Raw genomic sequence first — 12,432 nt, forward strand, 5'->3', positions numbered from 1 at the left:
AGACCTCCCGAAACAGCACCACCAACTCAGAGTCAAGTGTTCAAAAGGCAAGAGACTATGGGAACATTGGGTTTCTGCTTGTTTGGCTTTGTCTTTATGACACAGGGGCTTCTCTGTATAGCCCTGGCTACTCTGGAACTTGTCCTATAAACCAGTCTAGCCTCAAACTCAGAGGTAGGCCTGCCTCTGTCTCCCAACAATTGGGGTTGGGGTTAAAGGGCATGCGACCCCATTGCCCAGTGGGGAACATTCTTATGAAATCACTATATACACTTCTCTGAGATTTGCTACCATTGCAAATACTGTTGAGAGAGGAAAGTGCCCATATTGGAAGGATTTATTGTTTGTTCCTGTTTGGAAACTTTCTCTACAGTCTTCCTCAAGCTCCCTTTGTCTCCTTTTCTAATGTTGGAGTGTCCAGGATGGGTCTTCAGCATTCTCTTCTGTCTTCTCTTAAATGCTACAGAGTGGATAACTGAATTTAGACACTTTCACTGACACAACCGGTAACTCTTTGTTCCTATAATGACGACCTCCCTGCTCTTGGATGAATCTTACCACTCAAAGGCAATCATGGTCAAGAAGGACATTTGATTTCGCCCCCAATCCTCTTTCAGTTTTCTTAATGGAGAAAGATCTTCACCAACCCCACATCAGACAGAGGTCTGATCTCAAAAATATACAAAGAAATCAAGAAATTGGTCATCAAAAGAACACATAATCCAATAAAAAAATGGAGTACAGACCTAAGCAGAGAACTCTCAACAGAGGAATCTAAAATAACTGAAAGATACTTAAGGAAATGTTCAACATCCTTAGTCATCAGTGAAATGCAAATCAAAACATGTCTGTTTTGATTTGTAAGATGTAAGAGTCCATCTTACACCTGTAAGAATGGCCAAGATCCCTTCAATGGAAGAATGGATAAAGAAAGTGTGAAATATATAGACATTAGAGTATTACTCAGCGGTAAAAAATGATGACATCTTGAATTTTGCATGTAAATGGATGGAAATAGAAAACACTATTCTGAGTGAGGTAACCCAGACCCAAAAGGATGAATATGGTATGTACTCACTCATAAGTGAATTCTAGCCATAAATTAAGGTCAGTGAGCCTATAATTTGTGATCCTAGAGAAGGTAAATAAGAAGGTGAACCCAAAGAAAAACATATAGTTACCCTCATGGATATTGGAAGTAACTAGATTGCCAGGCAAAAATTGGGATTTTGGGGGTGGGGTAGGGGTAAGGGGAGATGGGGAGAGAAAAATGAGGAGTGGAGGATGGGGAGGCCCTGGGGGAATGGAATGGTAGGGATGGAGGAAGGGTGGATATGGGAGCAGGGAAGAAGATATCTTAATTAAGGGAGCCATTTTAAGGTTGGCAAGAGACTTGACTCTAGAGGGGTTCCCAGGTATCCATGGAGATGTCCCCAGCTTGTTCCTTGGGCAGCTCAGGAGAGGGAGCCTTAAGGGGCCTTTCCTATAGCCACACTGATGAATATCTTGCATATCACCATAGAAGCTTCATCTGGCAATGGATGGAGATAGAGACAGAGACCCACATTGGAGCACTGGACTGAGCTCCCAAGGCCCAAATGAGGAGCAGAAGGAGGGAGAACATGAGCAAGGAAGTCAGGAGTGCGAGGGGTGCATCCCCTCTGACCCCCACTGAGACAATGGGGCTGATCTAACGGGAGCTCACCAAGGGCAGCTGGACTGGGACTGAAAAAGCATGGGATCAAACCGGACTCTCTGAACATGGCGGACAATGAGGTCTGACTGAGAAGTCAAGGACAATGGCACTGGGTTTTGATCCTACTGCATGGACTGGCTTTCTGGGAGCCTAGTCTGTTTAGTTGCGCACCTTCCTGGACCTGGATGATGGGGGGAAAGACCTTGGACTTCCCATAGGGCAGGGAACCCTGACTTCTCTTTGGACTGGAGAGGGAGGGGGAGAGAAGTGGGGGGAGGGGAAGGGAAACTGGAGGTAGGGAGGAGGAGGAAATTTTTTAATAATAATAATTTATAAAAAGAATGGCCAAGATCAAAAACATTGTGTTGGAGAGGTTGTGACAGATGCATTGCTGGTGGGAATGCAAGCTGGTACAGCCCCTCTGGATGTCAGTGTGATTATTTCTCAGAAAATTAGGAAACAACCTTCCTAAAGACTCAGCAATACCACTTTTGGGTATATATCCCAAGGATGCTCAATTGACATGTGCACAACTATGTTCATAGCAACTTTGTTTGTCATAGCCAGAAGCTGAAAACAACCTAAATGCCCTTCAACCGAAGAATGGATAAGGAAAATGTGGTACATTTACACAATGGAGTACTACACAGCAGAAAAAATAATGACATCTTGAATTTTGCCGGCAAATGGATGGAGCTAGAAAACATCATTTTGAGTGAAGTGAAGTAACCCATATACAGAGCAGAACTTTAAGATGACTTTTTAAACTCTTCATTCTTGATGACTCAGGTTAAGATCCCACATTCCCTGTCATACTTTCAATGATTCCTTTTTTAACCAAAGAACTTTATATTAATTTATCTATTGTTTTGATAAAAACAACAGGACAAAGGCAGTTTATAGAAGGTCAGTTCAGAGAGATAAGAGTCTAACATCAGGGTTTGAAGCTTGACATCAGGCAAGCATGGTGGCTGGAGAAGCAAGCAGAGAGCTCACATGTCGAGCCGCAAGTAGGAAGGTGAGACCGATGAGCGCTTACAATAGTATTGAATTATTAAACTCTCAAAAACTTCTTTCATCAAGGCCATAGCCCTAAATCTATACATGCAGCTCCATCCATGGGGGTTTAGTGTTAAGATATCTAAATTTATGGGTACACTCTCATTCAAATCACCAGAGAGTTGAGACATCTAGTTGCACCTGGTAGTGCAGGCCTTTAACCTCGGCAGTTGAGAAGCAGAGTCAAGCAGAATTCATTGACTTTGAGCTCAATCTGGTGAGTTCCAGGAGAGTCAAGGCTACATAGAAAGAGTCTTTGTCAGCAAAACCAGTAGAGAGAAAGATGCACAAAGACGCACAGACACGCATACACATAGAAAGAGAGAGAATTTTTGCTTCCCTCATGAAAATATAGATTCTCTGACAGAAGGTTTATTACTATATTCTCATCTCTTAGAATAATGTGAGTAATATGTGCTCAGTTTATTGATCAACATTGTGCTCTGTGCAGTTAAACAAGCACTAAAATCTTTATAATTGACTTTCAGTCTTGGGGACTCGCTAAACCAATGTGTGCTTGTAACTGGAACTAAGAGATGCATAATGGAGGGAAGGAAGGAAGGAGGGAAGGAAGGAAGGAGGCTAGCGAAGAAGGCAGACAGGGAGGGAATGAGAGAAGAGCATTGGCTAACGTTTAGTTTCCTGTTACAGAGTATCAGATGGTTTACACAGGGCAAGTGGCCCCATGACTAAGTGCTCACATTACACTTGGGCTTTAAAGCACACGTCTAGTAGGTTTTCACAAAACATTGGATTTTCGTGAAGCCCTCATGTATGGGTACAAATTTCACTGTAGCAGACAAGCTGAGTTTTCCTATAGGATTCTTAAAGTCTATAATATTAAATATGCAAGTTGGATTAATGATGTCAAACAGGATTGAAATGCAGAAGCGCCCTCTGGTGGTTTAGTTTATACCCTTGGGGAAAAATACAGAGTGACATCCTACAAACAGCAGATACAGAGGGTGTTTGTTCCTCATGCAGCTTTAACACCTGTGTTGCTGTTCTTCACGAAGTGGCTGCCTGTGAAAACCAGAATTATCTTATGGATCCAATATACTTAAGGACCGAGATTTGTGGATTATCAATCATTTCTGACTCTCTACATAAATTTCTTACTGCACTGCTTAATTTTTCCAACTTTAAAGCCTGTTGTTATGGTTTTAATTTTTAAAATTTTTCTGTACTGGTCTTCTGTATTTATTTGCATGTTGAACATGTGAATACTGTCTACATTATTTTCACAGCACTAATAACATCATTTTAGGACAGGATTTTGTAATCATCTAATTCTTTTTTATTATTCACTTTTATTTAAAAATGCTTTTCATACAATATGCTTCTATCATATTCTTTTTCCTCCTTCAGCTCCTCCCAGAGTCTCCCCATTTTCTCACCCACTCAACTTCATTTTCCACACCCCTCTCTATAAAAAGGAATAACAGCATTTCTTTTTTATTTTTTGAGAATTCCATATATGAGTACTTATTTATCATGTCCTACTCCTTCCAGTTCTTTCCATGTCCTTCTCAATCCTCAAATTTATGACTTAATTCTTTGCTTATTCTTCTCATACCCCATCCCAATCGCAGTTCCCCTCCCTCTTCTTTTCCCTGTTTCCCCTCTCCCCAATATGTCCTCTTCCCCAGACCCACCCCTCCTCCATTTCCCTTCAGGAAAGGGTAAGCCTTCCATGGATATCAACCAGCATGCTAATCAAGTTGTAATAAGACTAGGCATATATACCCTCATATTAGGTTAGACAAGACATCCCAATAGGAGAACAGGGTCCCAGGTGCATGCAAAAGAGTCAAAGACAGCCTCTGCTCCCACAGTTAGAAGTTCCACAAGAACACCAAACTTTACAACCATAACATATATGCAGAGGGCCTAGGTAAGACCCATGCAGGCTGCATGGTTCAGTCTCTGAACCCCTATGAGCCCTGCTTAGTTGATTGTATAGATTGTGTTCTCCTGGTGTACTTGAGCCCTCTGATTCCTATGTAATCATGCAATTCTTGTTTTTCTCTGGTATTGATAAAACTGCCACTCTTCTTCCCAGTCTTGTTTCAGTGACAGAGAGACATTTATTATAGTTTTTAACCTTTGTTCCTCTGATAGATTTTCTTTCAGAACTTTATATTCTCTGTATTTTGTAATTTCTATTCACATTTGGTTTTTAATAGATGAGTATGTTCATCTTCCTTTAAGAAATCAAAACAAAGCAAAAAAATACACTCTAACTCACTACTTAAAACTCGTTCTTATAAATTTTTCTAAAAGTACACATTTAGATGAGAATTAATCAGTCTTTCCAAAAGGTACAATGTAGGATGTCCTTCTGTATATGTGTTGCTTTTATTGAATAACGAATTAAGCTGTTTCAGTCAATGCCTCAGCAGAGTAAAGCCAGGCAAGAAATCAGAAAAGATATGTATAGAGAGAGTAGGTGGAGTCAGGAGACACCATGTAGCTGCCAAAGGAGAAGAACATGCTAGAAACTTATCAGTAGGACACAGACTCGTGGTTTTAAACAGATTAATAGAAATGGATTAATTTTAGCTGTAAGAGATAGTTAATGAGAATCCTGAGCTATTGGCCAAACAGTGTTGTAATTAATAAAGTTCCCGTGTGATTTTGAGTCTGCGTGGCCGGGAAAGGAAAGTGCTGTCTCCATCAATAAACAACACCCAATGTAGGGCAACCACATCCACATAAACCCTGCAAGAGTTTGGGAAGGAATTCTAGACACAAAAGAAGAGAGTTAAAAATGGCTTCTTCATAGTATCATTTTTTTGGGTTGGCTCTGTTTGCTAGAGGCAAGCCGTGGCACAACTCCTTTAAGAGGTTTCCTGACTCAGCATCAGCTGGTTTCCTGGTTTGTGCTGGAACAGAGTACTTAGATGGAGGTCTATGAGCAGCATGTTACAGATTACTTATTGGCGACAGAGATCTGCTGTATTTCTGGAGCTGGGGATGGCTCACAGAAGGGGTAGACGTACTTCTGCCATATAGGACTAGGTGGAACAAGCTGGCAGGGCCATGGAGTTGGTCCTAGCCACACCCACTTAGCATTAAAATGGATTAATTTAAGATGCAAATTGTTTAATAAGAAGCCTGATTTAGTGGCCAAACAGTGTTGTAATTAATATGGTTTCTGTGTGATTATTCTGGTCTGGGTGGCCACAAAATGAACAAGTGGTCTCCTACAACAGAGGTATTTACACAAAACTAACCTTGCTTTGTCTTCTTTTTTTTTACCTGGCTCTTTACTATTTACCCTGGTTATCTCGATAAAACCGCCCAGAGTTTTAGTGTCTCTTTTTATAAAATTTATTTTTATTTTTTAAAAAACAATTTTTTCCCATTTTACATACTTATCTCAGTTCCCATTCCCTCGCCTCCTCCTGCTCCCCACCTTCCTCCCACCCCACCTGCATCCATTCCTCAGAGAGAGTAAGGCTTCCCATAGAGAGTCAACAAAGTCAGACCTATCACTTTGAGGCAGGACCAATGCCCTCCACCCTAAATTTAGGCTGAGCAAGGTATCTCTCCAGAGAGAATGGGCTCCCAGTCCAAGCACTAAGGATAAATTCTGGTCCCACTGCTAGTGTTCCCAAAGACTGCCCAAGTATCACAACTGTCACCAACATTCTGAGGGCCTAGTTTGATCCTATTCAGGTTCCCCCACTGACAGTCTGAAGTCTGTGATTTCCACTAGCTCAGGTCAGCTATTTCTGTGGGTTTCCGCACCATGGCCTGGACCCCTTTGCTCCTTTTATTTCTCTTCCCTGTCTTTGACTGGTCTCTGGAGGGTTGGTCCAGTGCTTAGCTGTGGATCTCTGTATTTGCTTCCATCAGCTGCTGGATGAAGGTTTTATGACAATAGGACACACAGCTATAGTCAAATCCTATTGTTTGTAACCATAGTTAACCATACTGTTTCTCTTCAGGGACGCCGTGTGAGCATATCGTGTGATTCCAGTCATGGTGGTCTCCTCATATGTCATGAGTCTGACAAATATTTCTATAAAGAAGCTGTAAGGTCTTCACGTGTTTACTCATTAACCATCAGCACATCACTGGAATCCGAACAAAGAAACTTAAGGATAGTGCAACCGATATTTAGCCACTACATCTGCCACCCTATTCACAAAATCTGGTCCAACTGATTTTGGGTTTAAGAAAGAAGATAGTGGATTTTTATCTCTGTTGGCATGAGGAAATAAACTCTGTGAATTTGAGGCCAGCCTGGTTTACAAGAGTTAGTTCCAGTACAGCTAGGGCTTTTACACAGAGAAACCCTGTCTTGAAAAACAAACAAAACTCACAAACAAACACATAAATAAATAAACTCACAGTTTTTGTTAAAGCTGAAAAATCACATTTTAATCTCCTCCCAGAAGTCTAAAAGAAGCTTTCCACCCAATGGGACACAGTGCATGATTAAACACTATACTGTTTCTTTCTTTTGTTTTGCTTTTTTTTTTTTTAAAAAACAGGGTTTCTCCCCTACCGCCTGGTTTCATATTTTATTATATGAATATTATAGTCATTTCTCATTTAATATCTCCTAAGTTATAGCAACAACACTCAACATATATAGTGATGTGAACTGTGTGCCTTGACTAATCTCTTAGGATGAAATACTTAACAACCATACACAGAACATATAATTTTTACTTTCAAATTTATAATCTTAAAAAAGTTGCTATTCAAGCTGTGCTATTCCCCTCCAGGCCCTGCATATGTATCTATGGTTTCTATTCATGTTTGTATGTGTGGGTGCTTATGTGTGCAGGTGCACATATATTTATATATGCAGAGGCCTGATGTTGATGTTGAAAGTGTTTCTTAATAGCTGTTCATCTTATTAATTAAATCGGGTTCTCTTAATTGGGCCCATAGCTTGCCTGGCTCCTCTGCTTACAGAGACAGCAGAATTATAGGTCAGCACCACCAAACTGACATTTACGTAGGTTCTGGGGATCAAGATTCTGGTCCCCATGCTCATGTGGCAAGCACTTTAACCACACTGAACTATCTTCCAAATTCTTGATTTGTACTATTAATAAAATTTCTCAGACTACCATTGCTAGAGAAGTCAGGACCCCATTAATAGAAGTGAAATGAAAAAAAAAAGTTGTTCTTTTCAGATATCTTAGCATCAGCAGAAATCTTTGGTCTGAAGACTTGAAAAATAGCAAGTGCACAGGCAAATGAAGATGTTAGCTGATGATTTTATGCTTTGTGTGTGGTTACACAGTTATATTAAGACTGGGAAAGTTAGCCAAGATACAAGAAGTCATTGAAGCAAATACTTGATTGGAGTGGGAGAAGTGATGTGACTTAGGAGTGAGTAAGAGTCATTTCAAGGTGAGATGGGAACTTGAAAATCAGTGGGAAGCCAGACATGGAACTTAAAGCAGGAGTTGATAAGCATTACAGAAGAAAACAATTTTTTTCAAGACACTTCAGACTGATTACAGGGGCGAATAGTAGAGACCAGGGAGGAAGAAAAGGAGGAAATTGTAGTATAAATCAAAGATGAAAAATTGTCAACAGAAGTGTGAGGTTTTTTCCAATAGGAAGAAGGTACACGTATTGAAATGTACCACCCAAATTGGCTCACCTCAGGGGAGGGAAGGTGGAAGCCTAATGTCCTGCCAGCAAATTGTTTTCTGCTCCTTTTCAATAAAATGTGAAACAGAGCTCTCTGCCAGAAAGTCAAGAAGCACAGGGTCTTTGAAATTCACCTGCTGTTACTGGCATCTTCTGTGTCTACTTCTGTCTTTGGATGTAACTGAAGCTATTCTCTTAAGTTTTTGGCTAATGCATTTTCTTTTGTAGTTGAACATAATGAAACTAAAGATCATGGAAGGCTGATATTTTTCCACTCCCCATATTCCTACCTAGAAAACAGTTCAGTAGACGATACAGCTTTGGTTCTAACATGGGAGGGAGAGAGAGTAAAATATTTTTCCCCAATTAAAAGTTCAAAGTAGTTTGTGCCTCCTCTCAAATTTATAAAAGAGAAAACTGATATTTATAGAAAGCGTTCATGTTTCAGTTTGCCTTAAGTCCCCTTGATCCGTCACAATGAACCATGATTATTCTAAAACTATCCCATAATACTTCCAGACATACTCACCACCAACTCCTATCATCTGCCCCTGGTTCTTGTTTCTAGTGATTGTTGACAATAAAGATTCTCCTCTTTATCTTAGCACCTAGCTAATACATTTACACTCCACTATCACTTTTTAAGCCTCAGGATTAAAATTCCTTTTGAACGTATTCACACCTTAATCTTTCTTTTCACTTAAAATAGTACTGTCCTTGGTAATTGATTGTGCTTCTACCTGAAGTCTATAAACACTGTCATTGCTTAACTTCAGAACTGAAATTTCTTTTCTTGGAATGCTAACAGTTTTAAATTACATATCCACATTTAGTAGATATTTCTCCCTAGAGAAATGTGCAACGCTGTCCTGTGCGTGTGTACAATTCCAACCATTCCAGTTTTCTACAAACCACACATTCTCAGCCTTAAAAACCTTCCCCAAGGTCTGCTTTTAGCCTGTCTTTCCAATCTAATTTCTCTTTGCTGTTTCCTATACAAACACTTTTTTCCTAGGGAAAACAGAACTGTAGCCATACTCTACATCAGAGCTGCAATACCTTCCTCTCAGAGCATTTCTGTTTCTCATTCTTTGTTCTGAGATGATTACCAAATCAGCCTCTAAGGTTATCTGTTTCTGCTACTGTAAACTTCATTTTCTGATTTCTGTTTCTGACTCTGGGTCCCAATGATCTCCACAGGCCTGCTCTCCCTTCTCTCCACATCCTGGCCATTACCTCCTTGTAATAATGTAAAAGTGTCAATTTCCTGCTTGACAATTTTTCCGACAAGATTTCTACCTTGATATTAAAGTCGTATGCCATTTTTGACTCTTGCTATGCATTCATTATCTTACAGTATGTACTCCTATACAAGATGTACATGACAAGTTGCTGTATCCTCTTGTTAATTTAGACTTTTCTGAAATAATTTTGTTTGCTCTTTCGCTCTTTCAAACTTCCAGTTCATCCTTTGATGTTCAGATGTAACTTCCTGTAGCATTTCCTCCAGCATCCCAAATACAACTTAACCACCCATTTTCTGTGCAGCTGCGCCAGTGTTGGCTTTAATGCTCTCCTGCAGCTGCTTCTGTCATGAAAATCTCAATGAATGCTTACACCTATGAATTTAATTCAACCATGTGCATAACCGTATTTAACAAGTACTTATTTATAAATTGACTGCATAGAAACATATCTCAGTATATCCAGACCTAACAGATGCTCCAACTCTCACACATGACAATTTGGTACCTTTTCTGGGGTAATACCATCTTTTTTACTTCCCATATTTTTCAAACCCTAGAGGATTCTAAAACACACCGAGAAGACTCCATTGTCACTCTATCTTCTTTTTGGTTTGTTTGTTTGTTTAAGTAAACACAATTTGCCTTTGGATGATTTAGAAGATCTCATTCTGTTCCAAATTGTAATCTCTGCTGGGGTACGTCATTCTTCATTTATCTTCTAACATTTAGGACAGGAGCTTTACAAATGTTAGAAATAAAATAAATATGAATTCAAGGAAATGTATGCACAATTACTTTATATATCCCAATATGGAAAAATCAAAGAAACTGAGAATTTTATGAGATCTTTGCAATAATCTTGCATCTGGTTCAAAGAGGTACTGTGTTTTTTTAAGGTCTCAGAACTAACAAAAAAATTAGACAAATTAAAGTCTGATTTTGGCACACTGTTTTTGGGTTTCATTCAGACATGTTTATTGTTCAACTACATATTCTTAGTTTTTTAGTAGAGTAGATGCTGAGTCAGTTTTCCAATGATAATTACACAAATTATGTAGGTTATCATTGCTAGAAGAGAACTGAAAAAGCAATCCTTTTCCCCTCTGAGTATGGTTTCTCTGTGAATCCCTGGCTGTCCAAGAACTCACTCTACAGACCAGGCTGGCCTCAGAGTCAGAGATCTGACTGCTTCTGCTTCCCAAGTGATGGAATTAAAAATGTGTACCATCATCACCTGGCTAAAATCAATTGTTTTTACACTTTTTGAAAACTAGAACATCCTTACATCAGTGGAAGGAAGATAATATAGGGGAATTACAAATGAGAGTGTTTATTATACACTATTATAAGTACTCATTGAGGAATTACACAATAAGGTTGTATTTTATACACTCTTATATTTACTCATTTTCAGCAATACTTCATGGATTAGGCCTACCATCCAGCTACTTGGGAGGTTAAGCCAGGAGGATAGCAAGTTCAAGGGCAGTCTGGGACACTTGAAACCTTGCCTCAAAATAAAAGTACAGCCGGGCTGGGAATACAACTTCAAAATAGAGTGCTTGCCTAGCTTGTGTGAGGCCCTAGCTTCCCTTTATGAATTGCAAAGAAACAAGGAAGTCATTGTCCTTCCTCAAAAGAAGTCTTTACCCTTAGTACTAAGTAAAAACTGACTGCGTATTTAGCAAAAAGTACATCTTCTTACACAAATGTAAAGCATGATATATATCTATTTTGAGTAAGCAGTCCTGTTCATACAAGAAATCCAGTTTTTACTTTAATTCTTGATTTCTATATAGTTTTTCCAAGTGTTTTCCAGCCTGTATCAATGAGCATGGGACCGGTTTATCATCATTTCCACTACATTCAGATGTGTTGGATTCCCATTGTTAAACACCCGCGGGCGTTAAAGGAATTGAAAATTAGAAAGTACAAGGTTGAACACGACATTGTTTCATGGCCTGTGGGAGATTCCATTCTCAGAAAAGTTGGAACAGGTTTGTAACTGCTTTCTGATGTTTTCTGTTTGAAAGGTGACTAAGATTTGTGGCAGTCCAGTGAGGACAGCGACACAGAGTCCCCGCTGTACTTTTGATCCAAGCAAAGAGAAGCACGGAGTGAGGATCTCTACACGGAATGGCGAAGAGACTCTTGCCAACAGAAGAAAGTAAGACATTTGTTTTACAACCAGAAAGAGAAAGTAAGCCATTGATTCTACAGGAGATAGAATGTGTTTGTTAAATAGATCCAAATGCAATATGGAAGAAAAAATTTAAATGCCATTTCCCTGTATTTTAAATGTAGTTGAAGGGGAGGAAAGAGGCAGGGAGGGGAGCAGAGAAAAATGTTGAGCTCAATAAAAATCAATCAATAAATAAAATGTAGTGGCTAATGTTCTGGACAGAGAGTTCAGTGTTAAGCACTTGCTGCTCTTGCAGAGGACCTGAGCACCCACACAAGCTGATCTCAACCACCTGTAGCTACAATTTGAGAGCCTCTGAAAGTCCTCCTGGCCTCTGTGGGTGCCCATACACACATGGTACATATATAGACAAACAGACACATATACACACACCATAAAATTAAGTGGCTCAACCTTTCCCATTAATTTGGAAGATGGGTTCAGCTTGTGAGAATAATAATTTTTTGTGATTACCATTATTCTTTATTTATTAGGGCAATTACTATATTCTAATAATTGTAATCTAATAATAATTAGAATTATTCTTTAATGTTTTATGGAAATCCCAAAATATGTGAGCATAGGGTATTTAAACTGAGGACCACATACTTTATTTTAACTTATTT

The 12,432-nt window shown here is 39.3% G+C and overlaps 1 protein-coding gene across 2 annotated transcripts in view; it reads left to right on the forward strand.

The window, feature by feature from the left end:
* Window positions 1–12,432, forward strand: part of Gpc5 (glypican 5) — a 1,239,739-nt gene that overhangs the window by 266,291 nt on the left and 961,016 nt on the right. For both annotated transcript variants that reach the window (XM_085698195.2, XM_085698197.2), the window contains exon 4: window positions 11,658–11,791. In XM_085698195.2, the coding sequence (XP_085554321.2) occupies window positions 11,658–11,791 (134 nt within the window). The remainder of the gene's footprint in view (window positions 1–11,657; window positions 11,792–12,432) is intronic.

This window comes from Myodes glareolus, chromosome 12, assembly GCF_982192425.1.
Source record: "Myodes glareolus chromosome 12, mMyoGla1.1, whole genome shotgun sequence".
NCBI lineage: Eukaryota > Metazoa > Chordata > Mammalia > Rodentia > Cricetidae > Myodes > Myodes glareolus.